This window comes from Pteronotus mesoamericanus, unplaced genomic scaffold, assembly GCF_021234165.1.
Source record: "Pteronotus mesoamericanus isolate MK-2021 breed Mesoamerican mustached bat unplaced genomic scaffold, CSHL_Meso_final contig_164, whole genome shotgun sequence".
NCBI lineage: Eukaryota > Metazoa > Chordata > Mammalia > Chiroptera > Mormoopidae > Pteronotus > Pteronotus mesoamericanus.
In genome coordinates this window covers 28,895,786-28,920,363 of record NW_026555065.1, presented here as the reverse complement: position 1 = coordinate 28,920,363, position 24,578 = coordinate 28,895,786, and the positions used below count along the sequence as shown (strand labels likewise).

Sequence of the window (24,578 nt, the reverse complement as noted above, 5' to 3'; positions counted from 1 at the left end):
GGCCAGGGAGGGTACTAGACACATCAAGAACATCACTTCGTAAGTTATATTACTGTCTAACCACTACACTGTACACCTAAAACTCATTAAAATAATATTGAATGTCAGCTATAGTTGAAAAGTAAAAAGTGATAAATTAGAAAAAAAGAATTCTAGGAAAAGTACTGTAACTGAATTGTTAAAGAAAAATTAAGTTTTCATTGGATTCCCAAAGGGCAATATGACTTTCTCAAGATTAAAAACCACAGAAATGCTGTACTCTCCAGTACTGAAGCCACTAGCTATTTGTGGCCATTTAAATGATCTAAAATTAAATAAAATTTAAAATTCAGTTTCCCAATCCACGTTTCCAATGCAGCTGGGGACATTGGACAGCGCAGACTAGGGAACACTTCCCTCTTTGCAGGAAGCTCTGTTGGATAGTGCGGCAGAGATAACGGGGAGCCATTGAGGACGTCAGAGGGAACCACCGGACCAGATGCGTGGTGTGGAAGGCTGACTCTTACAGTAAATGGAGGACAGATTAGGGGAGGAAAAGCCTCAAGACTCTAGGAGGAACTGGTTTCTCGCCGTAGCCAACAGGAGTGGAGAAGGGGCTCAGAATTGCAAGAAATATTTCAGAGCACTAGGGGAAGGAGTGAACAAAAATATAGAGGTAGAAGATGTCAAAGCCAAGTCTAAGCTTTCTAATTTGAACTGTGGAAAATGCCAACACATTCCTTTCTGGCCTCTCCTCATTCACCTGAAACACCCCGGCCAGGTCCTGGGCCAGGGCCTTCACCCTGCCGTTCCCTCTGTCTGGGATATCCTTCCCTCACCTCCTTCACGTGTTTGCTCAGTGAGGCCTTCATCAGCCTGAGTGACTAGAAGAGGAGACAGTGAATGTCCCAGTAGCAGGCCTGAAGGTGGGGAAGCCGAGTCATTCTGTGTGTGTGAATCTCAGGCCTCCACAAAGTGCTGAGTCACCACAGGGCAGTGGTAGTCTGCACCCAAGAAGGGCAGCGTTTGGAAACAGGTGAATGAAATTGCTCTCACTCCAGGTACCCGGCCCTCAAGCATCCACCATCTTTTCAAATCTTCTCTCAGGAAGTGTCCCGATAAACTTATTAATACTGAGTCCTAAAATATTAGTATGTGCAGTTCGTTAGACAAACCAATTGCTTTTCATTTTAACGTGGCAAAAGGTCCTAAGCCATAGACTGACCTGCGAATGGTGGGTTTTTATGTCCAAGTCTGGTGAGAACCCACTTCCATACTCCCCTCCACAGCCCCGCCTCACAGCCGGCCTGACCGAATGAGCTGACGAAAGCAATTTTTGAAAGGCATTTAGCAAAGGGTGGACAGAAAAATTCTTTTGTGACTAATTCCCCATTACTCATAAAATGTAAGTGGATCAAATATCCCCATCCCCTCCCCCTCTGAGCATGTTGGTAATCACAATGTTACTGTATAATGTGAAAATTTCCAAATAAAACTAAACTTGGGTCTATAAATATACATGATTAAGGCTTCAAATATAGCACTGTTTTATTTTCATGGGGGGGGGCTCTTTCGGCGTGGTGATTGCCTGGCTGATTTGCAATTTCCACATACAAATGGCCTTTCTCCATAACTAATGCGGAACTTGGCAGGGCGCTGCACACCCAGGCGCTCTCCGGGGAGAGGTCTGTTAAACAGTGGTAAGTGCTCTTCTTCTGAATTACATAAGCAGAGCTGACAGACGGCAACAGCACAGCTCCAGATCCTGCTAAGGTGAAATAGTGTCTGTTTGCTTTCTCTCCTGGTGCTAGAGGAATACTGACTCTTGTAATAAATAACATGTTCATGAGCACATATCCCTATGATATTCTAAATTAAATGCACTATGGTAGAAATTAGAAATAGATGCCAATGGAGATTTCTCTGACACTGGATTTGTAAGTAACTAAAACATGTTTAAATAAGAATGATGTAAATAATCTCATAACCATGGTTACTGAAGAGGAAGTGCCTGAAGCAAACTCACTCTATGGCTGTTATAAACAAAACACTGACTAAAGAGTTTATCATCTCCACTTAATAGAGAGCAAATTAGATTTATGACCGATGATGATCTCAGGATCAGAAAGCAACTTTTACAATATCAACATAGACAATACAAGCTATCTCAGAGACAGGCCTCTGTAGATAAATATAACAAAATGGTTATATTTTGAAGCAGCTTCGAGTCATGGACTTTGGAGTCAAAGTTCAAATTCCAGTTCTTGCTTGTAAATTTTGTAACTTTGGATCAATCAGGCCTACAGAAATTTTCTCATGTGTATAATCGGATTTTAAAATAACACCTAAGTCTCAGGGTCATTGAGAAGAGAAAGCATGTTAAAAAAATCACAGTACATTTAGTATGTGTAATCATCTTTATTATTTTTGATAATAAACACCTTTAATATTTTGTCCAAAAGTCTGTCTTCAGTGTCTCTCATATGAACCCTTGGCAAACTAGGAAAACAATCCTAATCCTTGTGGTAAGTAGAGTTAAATTGGGAGCCTGAACCAGTTGATGTATAATAGTAATTTAAAGTGCAAGTCTTCGTAAATATTACATTTTTAAAAAGCTATTGTTATTTAACCTGTTCTGACTTTGCTTAAAAATCAAATGGCTTCCTGATAGAGTATCACAAAAACCCATAGCAAACACTCTACTTAATGGCGATATATTGAAAGCTTTGCTCTTAAGATTGGGAAAAAAAAAGTACTCAGTGTGGCTGCCTTGACTCAACATTGTGCTGGAGGTTCTCAATATGTCAATAAAGCAGAAAAATGAAATGAAAAACATAGATTAAAAAGGAAATAAAAAATATAAAGATTAAAGAGGAAGAAATGAAACTAGCATTATTCACAGATGATATAATTATGTATGTAGAAAATTCAAAAGAATCAACAAACTATAAATGAGTTCAATAAGATTGCTATATACTAGGTCAATATACAAAAATATACTGTATTTCTCTATACCAGTAACAAATAATTACAAAATGTATTAAAAAGTACCATTTATGATAGCATAAAAAGATCAAATACCTAGGAATAAATTTAACAAAAGATGGCCATGATTCTACATAAAAAAATCACATTAATGAAATAAAAAAAATAAAATAAAAAGACCTAAGTAAATGAAAAGAGATATTCCTAGATTGTAAGGATGCCAATTTTCATCAAATTGATCTATAGAGTCAATACAATTCACATAAAAATCCCATCAGGTTAGAAAAAATTTTTTTGTAGAATTTACAAGATGATTCTAAAATTTATACAAAGACTAAGAATGGATAATATCTTGAAGAACAATGCAGCTAAAAGATATATACAACCAGATATCAAGATTTAGTGTAAAGCTATAGTAATTAAAACAGCGAAATGCTGGCACAAGAATAGAAACATATACCAATGAAACAATTCCAGAAATATATGCCACACACATCCAGTCACTTGATTTGGCAAGAATGACACTACAAGGCAGTGAGGGAAAAGGCCGTCTTCTAACAGTGCTCAGTTAATCTTGATCCCTCCCTCACATTATACAGAGAAATCTATTTGAGGAGACACAAAATAGGCACATTCTGTACGATTCCATTTACATAAAGCTCAAAAACAGGAACAATTGTGACAAAAAACAAGGTGTTCCTTTTGGTAGGGAATGACCTGTAGGGGGCGCAAAAGAAAATTCTTGGAGAGTTGGCAATGTTCTATTTCTTGATTTGGGTGACTTCATGAAAATTTTTTGAGTTGTTCACCTCTGTCTTGTGTACTTCTCTGTATGGTTAAAATATTTCACTAAAATATTAACAGAAAAAGGTGGTCCCATTTGGTTGGCATCGGAACCAAGAGTGTATATTTCACACACAAAAATACTTTCTTCTAGTATCATTTTGTCCTAAAAATAAATGTAAACATTTCATACAATGTATTATCAAATGTATCCCTTAAGATCCCCAAATGCCTCCTGAGAGGAGAACTTCCTGTTTTATGCAAAGTTCCACTAATTCAGAAACTTTAAATCGGCTCTGAGAGCACCAAGGAAGAGAACTTCGCATTTGTTTGACCTGCATTCAACATTTCCAACTAGTCAGGTCACCAGCAGGTAATCCCTGTAATTGTTAACTGCAGGCAAGAACCAATAATTTCACCTCCTACACCCAATATTAATAGCATTATAGCAGTTTAAGAGAACCGCCTGATCAATTTAATATCAGTGCCACTGACGTTCACGACTCCTTTCATCACAGCGAGGACTACATTTCTGCAGACACATTCTTCACTTGCTCAGATGAGCCCGCCCATTTATTTGGTGAGTCCAACGAGATCAATAGGTGCAATGGTAGCCTCTAAAAAACTTACAATTAAGTTTTTTTTCTTTTTTAAAGTAGGCTTATGCTCCTGAGAACTTTAACTCGCTTGAGTGTTCGTTTTAGCTCCCAAATGTGCTAATGTTGGCTTTGTGAGAAGTAAAGTTAAACTGGGAGGCTGAACCAGTTTATGTATAATGGTAATTTAAACTGCAAGTCTTGGTAAATCTTATCTTTCCCTTTATTATAAATTACATTCTTTAAAAACTATTGTTATATAAACTGTTCTGATTTTAGGATAATTAGCATTTTGGAGGCACAGATTAAGTACTATTTACTAGGGTCCCTCCCATTATGTTTCTCATACCTTTTTCAAACCAAAGCAAGTATTAATTTGGCTTTCACACATAATTATAAACATTATAAACACTGAAGCATGAGGTCTATAGACCTCTTATTTCCTACTCTGATTTCTGGCAAGGTAGTCTCTCTGCTATTTTAACCTTGGGAGGAATCTTTAGCACGTTTATGTGCGGATTTAAGTATTGTTCTTTCTACCTGAATTTGTCTCAAGTGAGTTTAAAGAACATCACAGTAAGGGATTTGCCTGAAAGGCAGATGGTAGGTCTAGTCCCTGTTCAATTGACTGTGGTATCCTACGCAAATCACCCAAAGCCTCAGTGTTCTCATCTATGAATTAATGGGGCTATTTCTGGCATTGTTTTCTGCCACACAGTAGGTGCTCAGCAGTCTATGAATGCACAAGAATTACAGTTTCGCAGAGGTCTTCCAACTTTTTCTTATATTTAGCTCAATTCACTTCTGTGAAAAGTAGTCTACCAGCAAAATAAAATGCAAATTAATCAGGTCTACTTCGGTTCCACTGCTATTCTTGGGGCAGCCTGGGATTCAAAGAAGTCAGTGCTGGAAGGTACTACTAGAAGCAAAGGGGCAATGAAAATAGTGATATAATAAGCACATTTATTTGTAAATAACTGATTGAAGAATCAGAAGGACTTCCAGCTCCCAAATGAACAAATGAACCAAAGAAGAAAAAGATAGTTTGTGACCTCTTTCTGTCCAGAACTCTTTGACTTTTTGAAAAATGTCAATAAAATCAGTTCCTCAAAAGAGCTTCATATATTACATTCTCTTCCCCAGGAGAAGCAGCTACGATTAAGATTCTCGGACTCGGATTTACTCTAAGAAGAGCCATGTTGGGTGAGTGTGCAGCGTAAGTCAATGATGGGGAAGGGGTCGTGGAGACAGTCATCTCTGGAGAGCAACCAAGAGAGAATGCAACATGTCTGTTGCGTGGCACCTTTGGGGTCCTCTATGTTAAACATTCTTATGAAGGAAAAATGTCCTCATTTTTTATACTTGCCTTAATTTTCTTCTATTATTTCTGGCCCATGGCTATTGGCCATACTTTTCCCTTTCTGAAATGTAAAATTTATAAAGGAAACAAGCATTTAAACTTTTTAAAGAAACAGTTAAAGAACTGAGAACATAAAATACACTGGAAATATAAACTGTTTTTCCACTGCATGGTAGGAAAAGAGAAAGGCCTAATGTGAAATGCTGAAGTCTGAAAATAAGTAAAACAGAGAAGCTCAATGACCTTTTTGTTGGAAGCTCACGTGAAGAAATGTCACAGTACATTGATCAAACTTTTATTCATTTGCATTTTCAGGATGTTGCTATTAATACCACATGACACTAAACAAATTACACTACAACATGACGTTTTGTACAGATAACTTCACCTCTAGTTTCTTCCTCAGCTGTGTAACTGCAGCCTCTGGTTACTTATAGAAAAAAATGTACTATTTTTTTGTTTGTTTGTTTGTAGGGGAAGAAAAACTTTCTCTCTACCTTAAGTCCTGTGACTGGGGTCCGTGAATAAAACTGACAAAAGACTGATTAACAGGAGAAAAAGCATACATACTTGTAACTAACTGAACTAAAAACCGGAAGAAAAAAATCCAAAATGGTCAAGTTTATAAAAACAAATTGAATTGGTATTTTAGCCTTTCCTTCCACAGGGGCTACACAGAAATAAAACTCAAATGAAGCAGTCAGACTTGGAAATTTACATAACATTTTCACAATGGGTGATAAATTGTAAAGTAAACAGGCAAAGAAAAGGGGAGTTAGGCTTTTAGGGGTGGTATATTGTGAAAAAGTAAATATATGGGGAAACTCTTAGAAAATAAGGGCTATTTCAGTTAAGGTCTGTTTATGTAGACTCATCTGAGTATCACCTCTGTTTCCAGTGGTAAGGACCAAAAGAGAGGAGACCCCTTTACAGAGGGAAATGTATGCCCTGCTGAGGCAGTAGTGGGACAGAGTTCTTCCTTCATCTACTGCTTCTCAGTTGCCTTCAACTCAAAATAATCTTTATGCTAAAATGGCCTATTTCAGGGTGACATGATCCCTTAATTTTCTAAGAAGCAATTGAAGTTGAATTGCTCCTGTAAAAAATGTTGGTGTCCAACCTGTGTTCTGTGGAGCTAGTTCCCTAAGGTGTCTTTTTCCTTTTTCTTAAGTTCTATGGTTAAGTAAATTTGAGAAATGCTAAGTTAAACAAGGATAAACATGATTTTTTTCTAGCAAGAATTCTTGGAACTTTTCATTAGCTAACAATACATTGTGATTCAACAAAAGGGGAATAATCGTTTGCTTCCCAAACCTACTTGACCACGAAGAAGGTTTTTAATGGTATGTTTCAAGCCTAGTGTTTCCTATAAAATATATTGAGGAATGATGGGATCAGCACGTTTGTATGTAAGTGCAAAAGTTTAAGCAGCCACCGAAGTAAGTATAAGCCAAAAGGGAGAGAGCTAACTTAATACGGCTGGCAAGTGTCAGTCAGCAGTAACATGCTGCATTCTGAATCATGCTGCCGGGGACTGAGCTCCGGTTTGTTCTTAGGAAGGCAAACTAGAGCGTTCAAAGCTTCCGGATCCCACTGATTAAAACCCCTTCTTGGGCCCTGAAGAGTACCAATGGCTGAGGAAAAAATGGTCTCATGTTCATTTCCATCCTTGGCTCAGGACAGCTCCAGTTGTATTATTCTTAAACATCTATTAACATGATTGCTTCATAATTATACAAGGGCTAGCTGCCAAGGATTTTTCTCAGGAAGCAAGGCACTGCTTGTCTTTAACTGCTCTTCTGGCTTGTGTAAAGGGGTCAGTGTTTCTTTGTTTTTTGTTTTTTTTAAATCTTTTTTTATCTTATTTTAATTGAAAAATATCTCTAAAAATACCATTTGAGTGGCTTTGAGATAAAAAGGAAAAAGCATATTCAAGGCCCAACACTAAATAACCACAACAATATAGATGATTTGGGGGTAGGAGAGTACAGGATTCAGAACTGACGGAAGTTATCGGTACATCAGAAGCACGGCCGTGCTCAGCGCCTTCCCTCCGGGTGTACGGCGCTACCGGGTTTTAATTTCAGCACAGACCACCCTCAGTGTCATGACGGGCTGATCCAGAGGTCCCCAACCAGTAGACTTGATTCCTGTTCCTCAAAGGTCAACTGCCACCACATGTCCCCTTCTTCATCATCCTCCGTGCTCCCTGGAGAGGGGCACAGTTAACACCCAAGTCAGAGGACTGGTTGGCAAAATCCTGTGTTGTCGCAAGATTTGGGGAAAAGTGGAGAGAGAGCAACTAATATTTACTGAGCACTTAGATGGCCAGATATTTTCATACAAATTATCTCATTAACAAACACACACATCTTTTCCTTATTTTGTACATAAAGAAAACTGGGGCTTAGGTTATAAAACCAGTCCAAGGTCAATCCAAATGCTGATGAGTAAATTAGGTTAAAATTTGAGCCAGGTCTGAGTGAGTCCAAGGTCTGTTTTACAATATGCTGTCTCCTGATTATAAAAAAACTGCCTTTTATACGGTAGTATAAATGGCCCATTTCTCCTAAGATCTAGCAAAGCATTTCAACTTCTATCATCACACCAACTTCTAGAGACCGGATGTTTAGATCTTCTCATTCATTTGCCCAAATCAATGGAGCTATTTATTTTCAACTGCTGGTAATAAACTTTCTTAACTCAGCATTTTGGTGAAAAAAAGTCTAAATACTTGAATTGCTTCATTTCACACGCATTCATTTTGCATGCATCCTTTTGGCTTGTTTTTAAAAATAGATTCCAAATCACTGCATATTCAGATATGAAAAATAGGAGGGCGAGCAATGGGAACACTAATGTGAAATGGTCACATGGCTAGAGGATCTGTGTCTATTCTAATCCTAAATTAAATAGAAAACTCTTGAATGCATGACATAATCACTCCTGTGTGCTTGGGACTAAAAAAGAGTAAATAAAGTAGTGCCCTCCGGCTGCAGACTTGGAGAATTCTGTTCCCCCCGCCCCCCCCCCCCCCCCCCCCGCCGCCACTTGCCACCCTGGCTAGGACTCTCTCATTCGGTTTCCTCATTATTTAAAATGAGTTGTTCCTTAAAAAAGAATCTATAGTTTATTGCAATTCATTGGCCTTTCCAGTGTTTAAACACTTTAAAATAATTCAGATCCTATCACCTAATCCTTTAAAAAATTTCTTTGACAAAGGCAAAGGACTAACACATCTTCTAATTAAATTTTCTTTTGAGTCTGATAGGAAATCAAGCAGTAAAGAAAAAGGTACGGTAATCCAGAAAACAGTTTACTTAATGAGACAGTAGCATCAAAGTTTGCTTATTTTGGTTGCAGGTATCATGATTTATACCCTCAGAAGGATAGAGAGAAAAAATCAGCCTTTTCCAGGAAAGACTAATACAGTCAAGCTTCTTTCCCCTTTGCTTAGGCTGATACTGTATATTCACAAATGAAAATAATTTCTGTGAGTGCCTTCAAATTCTTATAATCAGAGAAATTATGTAACAGACTATCTGGCTCAATGCTCACTGTGATAACAAAAAAGCCCGAGGTTTCCTAGGTAGTTTCCTTGACACTTCACCCCCCCCCCCGCCACCATTATCCCATCGCTTTGATTTCCCATTCCTCACCCAACACTTACACTTGGGTTCTGATGCCCGAAGACACATTCTAAGTTGAGTGAACCATATCCACCACAGCCTGGAAGAGGCGGGCAGACACTAGTCACTCAAAAACACTGTATCCTTGACTTGACTTTCTGGGTTTAATTTCCTAATAAATCGATCATTCCTTCAAAATGTCAGGATCAGAAGTGTTTCAGTGGCAGTGTGCAGTTCTTATTTATTTCATCAAAGGTGCCCTGGACATGGTCAAGTTGATAGGTACGTGTACTAGAGGAGGTATTTTGGGGAAATGCTTGTCTTAGCTGCTCTAGCACATGTCAAGGTGAGGAAGAGGGAACTAGAGGGCAATTTCTCCCTCTCCTTACATGCATATTCACCTCTTTTTCTGACCACCATGTGCAGGGGCCTTATACGCAGAGGTCTTTGTCAGGAAACATTAGTGACACTCAATTCTACCATCAGAAGGTCATCGCTCTACCACCATTCATGTGAGGAGAGCACAGTAATCTCAGTACAGTGCTTCTCAAACTACAGAGTGCTTATGAATCACTTGGGGACTTTGCGGAAATGCGGATTTAAATTTAATAGGTCTGGGGTAGAGCCCAAGTGCCTGCATTTCTAACAAGCTTCAATGGACAATGATGCTGCTGATCTGCAAACCACACTTGAGTATCAAGGTCCTAGCATCTCCTGTGGCTAGTTATCTCCCAAGAGAACTCAACAGGGCAGAAAACTCAGAACCTCTGCAATGCCCTGGAGAATCCTATCCTGCACACTAGAGCAAAGGTCACTGGCTCTCACTTCCTCGACTCTGGATATTTCTTCCTGCCCAGATGGATTTGCCAGCTGCTGCTTGCTTAGCTGAATGACAAATCCTGGCTCGGCCTCACCAGGCTTATCTGAGGCCACTCTGCCTGCAACTGAAACATTTGAAACCCTTGCTGAAGTACAGATTCCTGAGCCCTGACCCTGAGACTCCGATTCATTAGATCTGGAGCGGCCCCAAGAAGAAGTAAGACATCCTAGGCGATTCGGGCCCATTAGGGCATTTTGGGGAAGGAAATACATGTAATCTCTTTGATGGATTTGAAAAACCTATATTCTATGGCTGTTAATGCCTTTACATTAAGAAACAAAGTTTAAAAGAAAATTAAGACGACTTGAGCATCTGATACTATGAGAGAAGAAACTCTTTTCTCCCCAATTTCAACACTTGCTTAGGGGCACTTATTATTTCCAGTGAATTCTATCTTTTCCCTTATTGAAGTTCACTAGAAATGTAACGTATGTCTTACATATGTTTTAAAAAATTATTTTAATGCAGGTATGATTAAAGATACACTCAGTTAATCGGGAAAATGTCAAAGGAATGATTATTTTACTTCCTGATGGAACAAATAAAATTGGCGTTGTTCATACACATACACTTTCTACAAACATATCCAAGAAGAGCACTGATCGGATAACAAAAATAAGGAATGAACATTAATTATTAGCTTTAAAACGGCAAAAGCAAATATAAAATACAAAAAGTTACTTTGACTTTGTGAATGAAAAGTCTCCCTCAAAAAGGCTAGCCTTTGGCTATTTGGTCTCCTCTGGGGCAGGAGTGGCATCCCGATGGCTGTTAGCCTCTGCCGGTGGGGCCTCAGGTTCCTCCAGGGCAGCAGCTGCCTCGGAGACCGCAGGGATGGCTTCTGGACGCAGACCAGCCCCCGTCTGATCGGGGGCGGTCTCAGTCGGGCTGGGGGCGGCCTCAGGCTGAGAGGTGAACGTGTCTTGACTGGAGCTGCTGTCTGTGAGACTGGCTATGTCGGCTTGAGCAGGCGTGCCCTCTTCTTCCGTTTCCAATTCTGTTTCCTGACTTTGAACTTCCTCACTTTCTTCTACCATAGCAGGTGGTAGCTGTAATAAGGTCTAATTTAAAAAAAAGAAAGAGAAAATATCAATATGAACTAATTCAAGTGAAAAAACATTGGCTTATAAAGTTAAGCTCTCACATGAACATTATCTTCCAATAAATAAATATCCCAATACATATTGTTCACTCTAGTCTTCTCGAAAACACTGCCGGCCATTTTGTATTACAGATGAAACAACTCTGATGGCAAGGGCCTAGGTTTTGCTGATTCCAAGAATATGCCAACAGATATCACAAATAATGACCAAAATACATATTTTATCTTTAGAGAGAAAAATGGCCTAAAACACTCTTAGATTTTTTTTTAGCAAAGGAATGTGCTGTCACACCTGGAAAAACAGTGGCTGATTAGGACTGACTGGCACATCAACTCAAGAAGGGCCACGTTCAATCAAGGGGCCCTGGGAGGGCGGGGAGGAACCCAGCTGTGGGACAAAGCCCTGGCAGGGAGGGAGCTGGAGGTACAGGCCTCTGTCCCCTCAAACACCACAGCAGCTCTAAATTTCTAGATGCTGAGTCTGGTGCCTGGAAAAGGTGAGAGAGGGACTAGGGAAAAATGAGAGGGATTACAAGAAGCATGAGAAAACTTTTGGGGATAATAAGTTCATTATCTTGATTGTGAAGATGGATGAATTCACAGGTCTGTCTATCTATCTATCTGTTTATCGATCTATCTATCTATCTCAAGACATTTCCAATTGTATACTTTAAATATGTAGAACTTATTGTATGCCAAATCATACCTCTATAAAAATGTTTTGAAAGTATGGATGTTGCATGAATAATAACAGCCCACTTTGATTTAGTTGGTTTTCTACAAGGACTCAAGTATTTAAAGATTTATTCTAGAGTGAAGGGGAATACAGTCAATTACACTGTGGTAATATAGAACAGTGACAAATAATTCCTAGAATTGGTGGGGTGATCACACTGTAAAGTATAAAAATGTCAAATCACTATATTGTACACCTGAAATTAATATAACTAATATAATATTGTATACCAACTATACTTACAAAAAAAAATTCTGAAACAAAAAAGATTCTTTCTTCAGTAAGAAAAATAAGAGTTTGAGAAAACTCACCTGATGATAATGATGTGTAGTCTGTATCAAATGCATGTACATGTTGTATACAAAGTTTGCCATTTGGGGCATATTCTTTATTATCTGTACTTCATGAGATGGTCTCTCTCCATTCTAGAAGAAAGCAAATGAAAGTTAAATATAAAAGTGAAAAACACTAAAAACTAACATTCCAATATAAGTCCACGTCTCCATTTTATGTATAAACACTATTAGGGTTTAGAGGAAATAAAGATGTAAGAGTGAGATTCCAATAAAGTATGAAGAAGAGTGATTCAATTTAAATTTAGAAAATGTAGAGATTAGGAGGGACCTCAGAGTCATTAGTTTTTAATGCAATTTCAGGCTGGTAAGTAAAATGTGAGTTTTGTCTGCTAACTAATGTTAGGAAAAAAGCAATCAATTCAATAGAGAGAAAAATCAATATGGTCTAAAATAATGGTCTCTAATACTATATATGCTCCAAAGGCAATTCTTAAGATTATTCAGAAAGAAAATATTAAAACTATTTTTCCTATTTGTTTTTCTAAAAAATAGGAAGCTAACATTTACAGTAAAAAGCTAACAATATCTAGATTGTCAATCAGGAAGGTGAATACTCAAAAGGAATTTTTACTAATAAATTACATAATCAAAAATGATGACAAACAGTGGTCTGAAGTGTAAACTTGGTGATTTTTATCAGAACCATCTGGGGGAGAAAGGTCAGTCACAGAGGCCTGGGCTCCGGCCCCAGAGGTTTAGATTCAGTAAGTCTGAGACAGAAGGAGGCGATTCTCATGGAGCAGTTTCTGACAACACTCTGAGAACAGTGCTCTATCATTACAGGTAAAGTAAATGAAGAAAGTACAAAATTTGCACTTCTTCCAAAACCGTACTAGAGTAAAGATGAACAACTTTCCTATTTACAGTCAGTTATAAAATGTTTATAAAGTCTCACCCATTCTTATTTTCTCTAATCCTCCATTTTCTCATGTGTAAATTGGGCTAATAAGAAAACCTATTGAACAGGGCTGTTACTGAGATGAAATGAGATAATGTCTGTAAAGAACTAATTGCTTGATAGATCATGAGTACTCAACAAATGTTGGCATATACGTTGGCAAATGTTTTTATATAGAAAATCTAATTTAGTTCCTTAATGCAAGCAGCACTCTAAACCAGTGATTAGATGAACTTTTTGATGATGTTCCTAGCGAATGTGGTCATCTATAAGAGAAAGAAGCTCTACACGATGCATAAAGAAGTCCTACCTTTCTAGTGGTTGGGAAGGGTTCTGTTGGAATTATATGCAAATGAAGTGGGCGGGCTGTGAGCTGGCTGAAGGCTGGAGTGAGTTCAAAACAGTTCTGGAAAAGGGATACTCTGGCGAAGATATAAAGTCCAAGTCTGGCTCTAGACATGGCCACCACTAAGCGACGGACATCCCTTTGGAAAACAAACAAAATTAATTAACATATATCAAGAGTAACGACATTATTTATGCAGCTTTTTCTTACATATTTCATGAAATATTCCTGTTAAGCTGTGGCAATAAAAAGTTTAGTGTTTTCAAAACTTAACAGAGTAAACATTAAGTTAATCAATGTTATGTGACTAGTAAACCGAGCATTAAGTTAATGCTTTATTACTAATCTCTATGTTGGTTATTTTTGGTGGGGGTGGGGAGAGGGTGGGGCGGGGAATCACGAAATAACAAATGTAGGATTAAAAAGATCCAAGTAGCCACATGGGTATTATCGCTCAGTTGTCAGTCACCACTATTAAATCAATCTGAACCAAACATTCCTCTGCCTCTTTACCTACCAAATTCTTAGGCTCTTCAAAGTCAAATTTTACTTCCCAGATAATTCTTATCACACTGTTTTATACTTGCTTGTAATAATAATTACAAATACAAACACACAGTATGATGATATGATACAAGGTAATAATGCCATGCCTTATTCATGTATATACTCTAGTACGTAGCCTCAATACCTGGTCTATAAGTATTCAATGTTCACATAACCAGTAATAAAAATGGCTAAATTGAATGACACAACTATATATGTGATTAATAAATTATGCCAGTTTTTCTTTATCTCTTAAAGAGAATATATGTTTTTAAAACTTTATTTGAATCAAATAAATTTATAAAAGTAGGGCTATATATTATGTCTATATATTATTAGGTCTGTATATTATTAGTGGGTGTTTTAGTAAGAAAAACATTTTAGTTTCAAGTACAAAGCACAGTTTGTTTTCTTGAGATGCTCTTAGATGGCTATTTAAATTTGTAAGTATGCTACAAAAATGAAGACTTTCATGAATGAAAATATTAGAGTTTCAGAGATCAAATGTTACAAAGATCATATAATAACCAGGGATACCTACACCTCCCCTCATATACAAAACTATGAGATGTTCATTTAGGTAGAAGAAAACATATCCCTTTGCAGTGGCATTTTCAGGAACTTCTACATTTGTGACACACTGGAGTCATGAAGAAATATTATCCTCTAGGTTACTGCAAACCAAATTGTTTTTTATTTTCTCCACATTTCCTTAGATGACCCAAGGGGGTCGTGATACAGGTGGGTGATTCCAACACTGGTAACTAGGTGTACAATACTAGAAATGCTTATTAGCATTTTGGGTTCTCACACAAACACTATAAAGGAAAGTATAGTTAAAACAATGTTGTCAGGGGAAGAAAGGACGGTAGTGGCAGAAGCAGGACATAAACTGTTGTTTTCATGGTAATCACTCTGTGGCAACATTCAGTTTCCCCTTCACATCCACAAGGCTCTACATCGCTGCGCAGAGCACGCACGCAGTGCTCTTGCAGTGATACTAAACTGACCCTATTGCACGTGAAGAGAGTTAAGCTAAAATTTTCTGCAGATTCAAATGTAGGTATCTTTTAAGGATATATTTAATGTCTCCCCACCTGGACTCTAATAAATATTAGAGTTACTTCTATATATTGAGAACGCAGCACACTACCAAATAATAGATTGACTTGAAAGTATTTGTTAAATGAATGATCAAACACCATGAACACGACAGACTACCAGGCAAAAACATAAATGAGTGGACAGGGTTCCTTGGAAGTGTATCTTGAACTCAGGGCAATGAGAGTTACCATCTTCTTTCACAGTCCCTAGAACACGGCTGGACAGAAACAAGCCAGCAATCTGACAGAACCCATTATGAGGAAACAACACAAAAAAGTCAGTGTCACTGCTTTGCACGGAACAAGTCCCAGGCATTTCTACTGGTACTTGGGCTATTCAAATCAGGTGGGGACAAGAACAATGCATGTTAGAAAAGGAAATAGAAATGTCTCACTACTCTGGCTTCTAAACAGCTCCACAGTGTCCTACGTCAGGCCTCTGGAAGTAGCTGAATACCCTGGCTCCTACACAATCACCTCAGTTTACCCTGGATGAAAAAGACGTGGGCTAAAGAAATGTGACAGGCACTGGAAAACTTAAAGAGTTATCAATGACCTAGGTAACTAGACCAACAGAATAAAACACATGTCCACACAAAAACTTGTACATGAATGTTCATAGCAGCATTATTTATAAAAGCCACAAAGTAAAACAAACAAGACCCCCAAATATCCAACAACTGATAAATGCTAAATAAAATGTGATATAACCACATAATGGAATATTATTTGGCAATATAAAGGAATCAAGTATTCATACATGGTACAACATGATTGAACCCTGATATTATTATGCCAAGTGATTCCATTTATATGAAGTGCCTAGAACAGGCAAATCTACAAAGATGGGAAGGAGAGTAGTGGTTGCCAAGGACCTGAGGAACAGACAGGAGTACTGCTGGCAAGCGCAGGGTTTCTTGTTGGGGTATGGAAATGTTTCTAAAACTGACTGTGAAGATAGCCGCGTAACTCACAACCACTTACACACTTAAAACAGGGGAATTGTATAGTGTACGAACTATATCTCAATAAAGCTATTATTTAAGAGAAATATGAAAGAAAGTAGGTTTTCTTGGTCTCTTGAAACTTAAGAAACAAAATATTAGAAAAGGAAAGATATGAAAGATTATCTCTGTAAAGCAAAATATTCTACGAAAAGTTTGATAAAATTCTAGCTAAGGTACCTAAGGAATTTGGGTAACTGGAAGTATAAATAATCGTTAAACTGACAGATCCCCTATATACTTTTAACAGCACCTGAACCACCCCTTCCGCCCCTCCACCCTGATGAAGAAGCTGGATATTCAAGAGCAAATTTTGGTGAATACAAAGGAGATTTGATTACATGGATAACGGTATTTTTGCTTAGAAAATCTTGATATATACGACAATATGAAATCAGGTTGTTTTTTAACTCTTCATTTATAATAAGCATTTTATCATCACTTTTTTTTTTTTAAGTTTCCAGTAAATTCAGGCCAAGAATAACACAGAACTAAACTCATGGGAATCTGGCAAAGACAAAGCTCTACAGGGTAAGGAAAAAGGTGCGCAGGAGAGGAAAGCAGTATTCATGTACTCATACTGTGAGTTTCTGAGAGATTTTAATTACATAAATCCCCATTCAGAAAGCAGCTAGCTATAAATCTCACTATGGGAAAGGATCTGCTTTTAGAAATGTTAGTATCCAAATACATGCTTCACAGTTAAGTAAATAAGCAAAAATAAACTCTTGGAGAATGCTATCATCTTAAAATAATTTCTTGAAACATTCTATCTTTGCTTACTTTTACATAAAAGTTATCAGTCTAATGGAACCGGATCACTGGGCTAAGCTCCAAACAGATCTCAACTTAATGATAATACTATGAGAGGTTGGAGAATTTTCTTTTTATACCCATCAAATAAAATAATAAAATGAACTCTCCATATAGTTTTGCTATTAAGTCATGAGAGATGAAGGTTTGTATAAAACTAAAGGGCTGCTTTGTAATAAGACGATATTATTCCTATAAATCTCTAGCACATAAATAGATCACAATAAATGACAAAAATAGATTGTTGTTTGTTCTGACAATTCTTAATCTTGGGAGAACAAATGGTTCCTTTATCCTATAACACCAAAGCTGAGAGACTGTGGAGAAACAGAAATCCTGTGCAATGAAAAATCCATTCTGAAAAGACTTTTGAACCACTTTACTTCCTTCAATTTCTGAAGTGAGTTTCCAACCGATATAGAATATATATTAAGATTTTATGATAAAGTGCTATTTCTGAATGTTACTGAAGACTAAAGAAGATCAGACTACTAAAACATTTAAGATTCAAAAAATTCAGAAGCAATACAGAGAATCTGATATTGTTACATTCCAACATACAGTATCAAAAGCTGCCATAACAATTAATTATACTTTAAACTTAAAAACAGTAAAACTACTTAGCCACAGAAGTTTCAAATTGAAACAAATAGTAAAGTTCAGTAATATTACATCAGTTTTTCTGTACATACCTCAGATGGCCCACTGCCCTGGTTCGTACTAGAGAAAGAAGAATATAATCATTCTGTTGACCTTGAAATCTGTCAACAGTTGTCACCTAGGAAAAAAACAAACAAACAAAAAGGTAAATATGGTATGTTTTCAACAATAAGACTCTAAAGAGATCATTTAAATAATGTGCTAGAAATAAAAATCTTATCCTCAAAACAATCAATCCCTAAATAAACATGACCATGTACTTGGAATTCAAAGGACAATGAACACTAACTGAAAGCCACTGTAACCAGATTAGGCTATGTCTCTATGTTATTCACCTTTACCTATGCTGATAGCTGAGGAAGTGCGTGTGGCCATTAATAGTCCTCCTCTACAAGACTGCTCTCCGCCATGAAACAGGACTGCATTTAGCTTATTACCTGGTCTCCCAATTGGATGTCCAGCTGTATAACTTACTTTGCTCAAGTTATTTAACATATTTCTAGTTCTCATCTATTGCATTCCTCTGTCAAAAACCAAACAAGTCATCTTGTTCAGTGTGAAAATACATGCAAAATAAGAAAATTCAAAGAGGTTTCAGCCTAATATTGGCGCTCAGGTGCTTATCTCTTTTTCATTAATTCAATAAACCGTTAAAATGCTTATCCTGTGCAAACTACAATCATGGTCCTACCTTTTGGAAGTGAACACTTATTTTTAACTCAGGTTTGCAGAGGTATAATTTACATACAATAAAATACACTCACATGAAGTGTACAACTGGATAAGTTCTGACAATACATACTCTCATATAACCACCACCACCATAAAAATTTCCAGGACCTCGGGCCCCTTTGTCGCCAAATCTGCATCCCTTTCACTCCAGGCAACGGCTGATCTGCTTTTTGTCACTACAGAATTTTTTCCCCAATTCTAGAATTCCATAAAAATGGAATAAATTATGTACTCTTTGCTAACTTCTTTCAGCATATTTATGAGATTCATCCATGTGCTGTATATATTAAAAGTTTATCCTTCTCTTTTTTTGACTGCTGATTAATATTCCACTGAATGCATGTGCCACAATTTGTTTACCCATTCACTTGTTCATGACATTTGGGTTGTCTCTAGTTTGGGGCTATTTTGAATATAACTGCAATGACCAATTTTGTATAAATATTTTTGTGTCATGTTTTCACTGCTGTTGGATAAAAGCTAAAACAAATTGTTGAGCTGTATGGGAAGTGTGTAACTTTGTAATAAACTGTCAAACTGTTTTCCAAAGCTGCTGTATCACTTTACACTTTCACCAGCTGCGTTCCAGTTCCAAAATTCCAGTTGTTCCACATCTTTGGCAACACTTACGAGTCAATCTTTGTAATTTTAGTCTTTCTCTTGGGCGTGTAGTAGTACATCACTATAGTTTTGATTTGCATTTCCCTGACAACAAATGATGTTAAGCACTGTTTCACATGCTTATTGGCCATTCGTATGTTTTCTTGTGTGAAATGTCTGTTCAATACATTTGCTAATTTAGTATTGGGTTGTTGTCATTTAATGACTTTTATATTGATAGAAGTCCTTATATTCTGGATACAAGTCCTTTGCTCCTGTATGTGGAAGTTACACTAGGAAATTCTGCTACCATCCTGACGTTGTGAAGAGCTTGTCTGAGACATGGGCTCACAAACTGAGAATGGCAGGGCTGAAGGATGAAATGAACCTTGGTCTTTGGTGACAGCACTGAGTCACTGTAACCCCACCCTGGAGCCACACTACTTTGCTCTTGTTATGGGAGAGAGTAACTTTATTATTTAAGTTTTTCCGTTACTTTAAAAGAAATCAGATATTGAAGTCCTTCTATTTCTAAGCCTTCCAAGTTACTAGCTTCTCACTTTCACTCTCTATATCCCTTATGGAGAGGTTCATGGTGTCTAGTCTCACTGCAGTCCTTTAGATTTTGTCTTGATTTCTATGATTCTGTTTTATTTTCTTTTAGCTCACATTTTGTCTCCTCCCAAGCTCTTCAATTTCCCTACTTTGTAGCTCCCTCACAGCTATGGTTACTTCATTAAGTACTTTAAAATTTGAATCCAAATGTGCATTCAAAATTTTCATGTTCCAGGGCAACATGTTTTCTGGAACATGCATTTTGTCAATTAGGATATTCTGAGGCTCTTTACCTGTTTTTTTTTTTTTCCCTATATAAATCAAGCATGTGCTAGTTTCCTTCCCCCCCCCATTTCATTATTGATTAAGAGATTAGGCTGCGGTGAGTGGGACTGTTTTCTAAAGGCTGGATGGTTTTCACAACAGAAGGTTCTGATATTCTGCTACTACAGAGACAGTCTACTTGCAAATATAACTATTTGAAAATAAAGCTATTGCAAATATAACTCACCTATAGGCTTCCTTGAACCAGACTGGGATCAAGAAGGCTTGTGCTCACCCTAATCTGTATCCATTGTTGAATAACAGCTATGTGGCTCCTACGCTTCAGAATATGCCACTCACCTTCAGGAAGTGCATTTTTTCTGGCCTTTAAAAATTCATCCACTAAATTCTCTTCTTCCCACATTTCCTTCATGATTTTAGTCTCCATACCTGTGTCATCTGACTAAAAATGGAATTTGTCTTCTCCTCCTCTCACTTTCCTCTTACTTTTGGCTTATTTCCAAGAAAAGGTAAAAGAGCTTTTATACAGCCATATTCACAACCAAAGTACTAATTTCATCATTATTAATATATGTTTTGTTATTCTTTCAAATTTTCAACCTTTTATTGATGAAATCAAGCATATTCACTTCTATTTGATATTATTACATCATACCACATACACAATAAAAAAATAAAAAAATAAATCCTAGGTCGAGCAGTTTCTCATTCGCCATGGACAGGATCACAAAGCACCTTTCCCGTTTAGTTTTCTGTGCTGCATTGCTAGCATCCAGTCTACCAGGAACATTTTAGTAACCTTACTTATACTCATTGCCTCCATCAGCACTGTCCAATATAAATATGACACAAGTTACATGTGATTTTGTGGAATCACAACATGTGATATTCCTTAAATATAAATTTATTAACTTTAAATAACTGTGCCTATATTATACATAATTTAAAAAAAAAATCCTTTACAAAAAATAAAAAATCCTTGATCTGGATTCACTTAACAATTTTCCTTTATCTTCAAGAAAAAAAAAAACTCCCTATACACATACAATAAGAGGCAGTACAAACTATAGCTTTGCAAACAAAACAAAAAATGATGCAATTCCTATTTCTACTCTAACAGTACCTAACTAATGTAATATTGTTATCCATCATTTTGCAAACAAAAGATTTTAGAAACATTTATTTCTGATTGCTGTCAATAAAAACCTTCAGTGTGGCAGCTGAGGCAGAAGGTCAAAACAAACCAATAACACTGTCAGAGAGGACTGCCAAAGAATTATTTATAGTTCCTATTACTGCATTTTCTCACCTTTTAAAAGGAGATGGCATAAAGATAAAGTGAAACAATATAAATAACTCATAATGAAATCTTTCTTTCTTACCAAAATCATGAATAAGAAGACACATGTAATATATTCATAAAATTACCTTATTTGGTCTTCCAATCAATGGGTTGCTCCCACATCGTCTATTGATAATGTCGCGGATAAGATGCTTTTGCCCATTATAAGTTGTTAGGATACTAATCTTGTCAGCAGGGTAACCAAGTAAACACATATACATGAAGAGTGCCACTACATACTCTGCTTCTCCAAGATTCTGTAATGCAAACATAATCAGATTGTGCATTTATTTCCTTTTGTTTCAATTTTATAGAGAAAATGGTTCACTAGCACAATCTGTTCATTTATCTCTCTTCAAGGGGTGAAGCGTTAATAATTTGGACAAGTGAACATCTTACATAAAACCAATGAATAACCTTATCCTAGATGAACATTGATAATAAACACAGAATAATGTAATTACTACTACTTGACATTTGCAATGTTTGTAATATATGGAATATCATAAAATAAGAGTTACCAACCTGAAGACTTAACATTTCTGGGACCACAACAGTCACAACACAGATCAATAATACTCTGCTACAGTGTACTGGAACTACAGTTTTCGAAAGAAACTAACATAAATGGGGGAATAACTGTCTTACAAGGCAATGTAAAATCCAGTCTAATAGCATATATATCTAGCAATGCTGTTGTCAGTTCTCAACTGTTATACAATGTTTTTCCTTCTTCTTTCTATTTCACAGTAGTTTTTGTGTTTTGTATTTGTTCTCTTATGATGGCTGCCACCTCTACCAGACCATTTCAGGTGGGAAGAGGACGTGGGCCCAAATTGGTCAGTCTGGCTGACTGGGACGTAACAGACTGGTTAAAGATTTGTGACACGGAGTTTAAAACCGGGGCTTCACTGAACTTGAAAGCCAGGAAGCATACACAAGCCTATTTAGTCCAGTTCAGTAGAGACTAAATTGAAAGTAATAGATCAGGGAAAAAAGTAAAAAGAGAATATAAACATGACATCACAATCAAAGAGAAAGACAAAAAGCTGGATTTCATGTCAAGGAAACAGGAACATTACAGAAGACCTTCAGAAAAATCATTTATATTCTGGTGACACTCACACAGTCTAGGTTATCTTTTAAATTTTCTAGTTCTAAGACAGGAGCGAGAAGTCACATGACTGTAAGACTTACTGATTTTCTTATCAGTAGCAAACTACGTTTATCTAAGCATCAACTCTAACACAGGTAAAAGAAATCTTTTGGTGCATATGCTGCCAGGTATTTTTGTACAGATTATCAGCATATATTTTCTATATGTGTTTTTCTGTTCCTTTTTAAAAATAAAATGAGACACTATAGATACAACTTACAATTTGATATTTTCATTTAATATAGCATAAACATTTCTACTGTCAGTAAATCAAGTTCTAATGTCATCATTTTTAGTGGCAATTGAGTATTTCATTAAATGGAATAGGTAATAATGTAATCAATTCCCACTGACAAGACATTCAGGTTGTTTCTCATTTCCAAAATAATTTGCAGTAAAAGAAAAAGACAAAATAAACATTTTAGAATGTAAGTCTTTGAAAAATTCATCTAATTTTTTAAAGAATGAATTCCTAGAAGCGAGAATACTGTGCTGTTAATACATAATGACAATCTGTCTACACAATTACTTTCCTACTAGTTTTGCATGAGTACAGAATTTCCTCAAATCTACCCCAACAGAGGTGAAAATATGTTCCAGTGATTTGTACTTGCTATTAATCTATATTTTTCCACGTGTGTGAATTGCATATTCTTGTCCTTACTGCCTTTTACTTTTGGGGCATTGATGAGTTTTTAAAGAGATTTATAAGAGTTTTATAAACATTCAGACTTCAACCCACTGTTTGTTAAATATTGAAAATAAACTTTTCTTAAAGCAGTATTTTTCTTTATAATTTTCGCTTTTGGTAACAAGTTTAGTAAGATCTTTCTCACTCCAACATTAAATATTCATCAATATTTTTTTTTATTTTCAGAAAGTGTGCTTATAGTTTCTTTTGTGTATGTATCTTTAATCCAGCTGAAATTAACTTTTTGTATTGTGTGTGTGGAGGGGATCTAATATCCTTTATTCAAAGACTAGCCAAATGGTTCTGTATAACTGATTAAGGTAGTAATTCAGCCCAGTAATTGCAAAATAAACTTAAAAGCTTCATGGTTTTTTCTTACCTGATAAAAGTAAGGATTAGGTTCAGACTCTCCTACTCCCTGAAAGTCTTCAACGTTGATGAGCTGGAAGTCATACAGCAAGCCAGCATTCGCTGTGCTAAACTCGGGCAAGAGCTGCACATGGGGTAAGTTGCCTAGTTTTTTGTATCGCCAGTTGTAGAGGTTGCACAAGCTTTCCAAAGACAAATCCCCCCAAACAGGAAATATTAGTAAGGTAAAATCCCTTTTAACATATATAAGAGCATTTCTAAGGAACTGTGTTCTTCCTCTTAATTTTCATGGTACCCATTTTGTGCATGTCTTCCTAGCAGTAATGTTTTTTCAACCTTTGCCTCCCTATTTCAACTAACCAAATCAGCAGGTATATGATATTACAGAAATGGCAGCTCCATTGTGTTCTCAAGGTAAATGTTATCTTCACTGAAATTTAAAAAGCAGGAAAATTTCTATAAACTGAGGGAAATTTTGAGGTAACTATGAGATAGGGCCTGTACACTTTATGAAACAAGAATTGGGTGTTCTCCTCTTGTTCACTTTTTGCTTTATATTTCAAAATGATATTATCTCTAGATCTTCTGAGGGCATAAAAAGAAGTGACAGTGGAAAAAATAATTTGGTTAAGTCACACCCCAAGTCAAAGGCAGTTAGGGGGCTTTCAGATATTCAGATGGCCAGTTCCTGGGCAGCGGGGAATACTAAGAGTTTATACAGAAGACGTTATCAAATACTTTGATTATGGAATTGACGGCCATAGGCTGGAGTAATCCCCTCCGTCCCCCTTGCCCCTCTTACCTTGCTCTGGCTCTCCCCTGGGCATCGAGGTCCACAGTGGGAACTCCAATCCGGACAAAGCGAGTGAAGAGAGACTGCTCCATGTTTGAGTACTTTTGAAAGGCCATGTTCTTAATGACTGGAGGTAACTGGTGATGATCCCCAATCATTATCCATCGTTTCAGTCGGCTAAAACCATCCTGAGGGTTCTAGAAATGAAAAGTGAGGAACTGGCAAAATGTTCTAATTGATATACGACCCTACCAGTCTTCAATTTATTGCACAAGATTC

At 36.8% G+C, this 24,578-nt stretch overlaps 1 protein-coding gene across 1 annotated transcript in view; it reads right to left on the bottom strand.

Moving 5' to 3' along the window:
* Nucleotides 1-9,406: 9,406 nt before the first annotated feature.
* The window catches only part of AQR (aquarius intron-binding spliceosomal factor), an 88,065-nt gene continuing 72,893 nt past the window's right edge, over nucleotides 9,407-24,578 (bottom strand). Inside the window, exons 29-35 of the mRNA XM_054565618.1 lie at nucleotides 24,309-24,496; nucleotides 23,517-23,688; nucleotides 21,377-21,547; nucleotides 17,809-17,894; nucleotides 13,615-13,789; nucleotides 12,362-12,475; nucleotides 9,407-11,273 (exon numbers count right to left, since the gene is read on the bottom strand). Of these exons, the coding sequence (XP_054421593.1) occupies nucleotides 10,941-11,273; nucleotides 12,362-12,475; nucleotides 13,615-13,789; nucleotides 17,809-17,894; nucleotides 21,377-21,547; nucleotides 23,517-23,688; nucleotides 24,309-24,496 (1,239 nt within the window). The 3' untranslated portion in view covers nucleotides 9,407-10,940. The remainder of the gene's footprint in view (nucleotides 11,274-12,361; nucleotides 12,476-13,614; nucleotides 13,790-17,808; nucleotides 17,895-21,376; nucleotides 21,548-23,516; nucleotides 23,689-24,308; nucleotides 24,497-24,578) is intronic.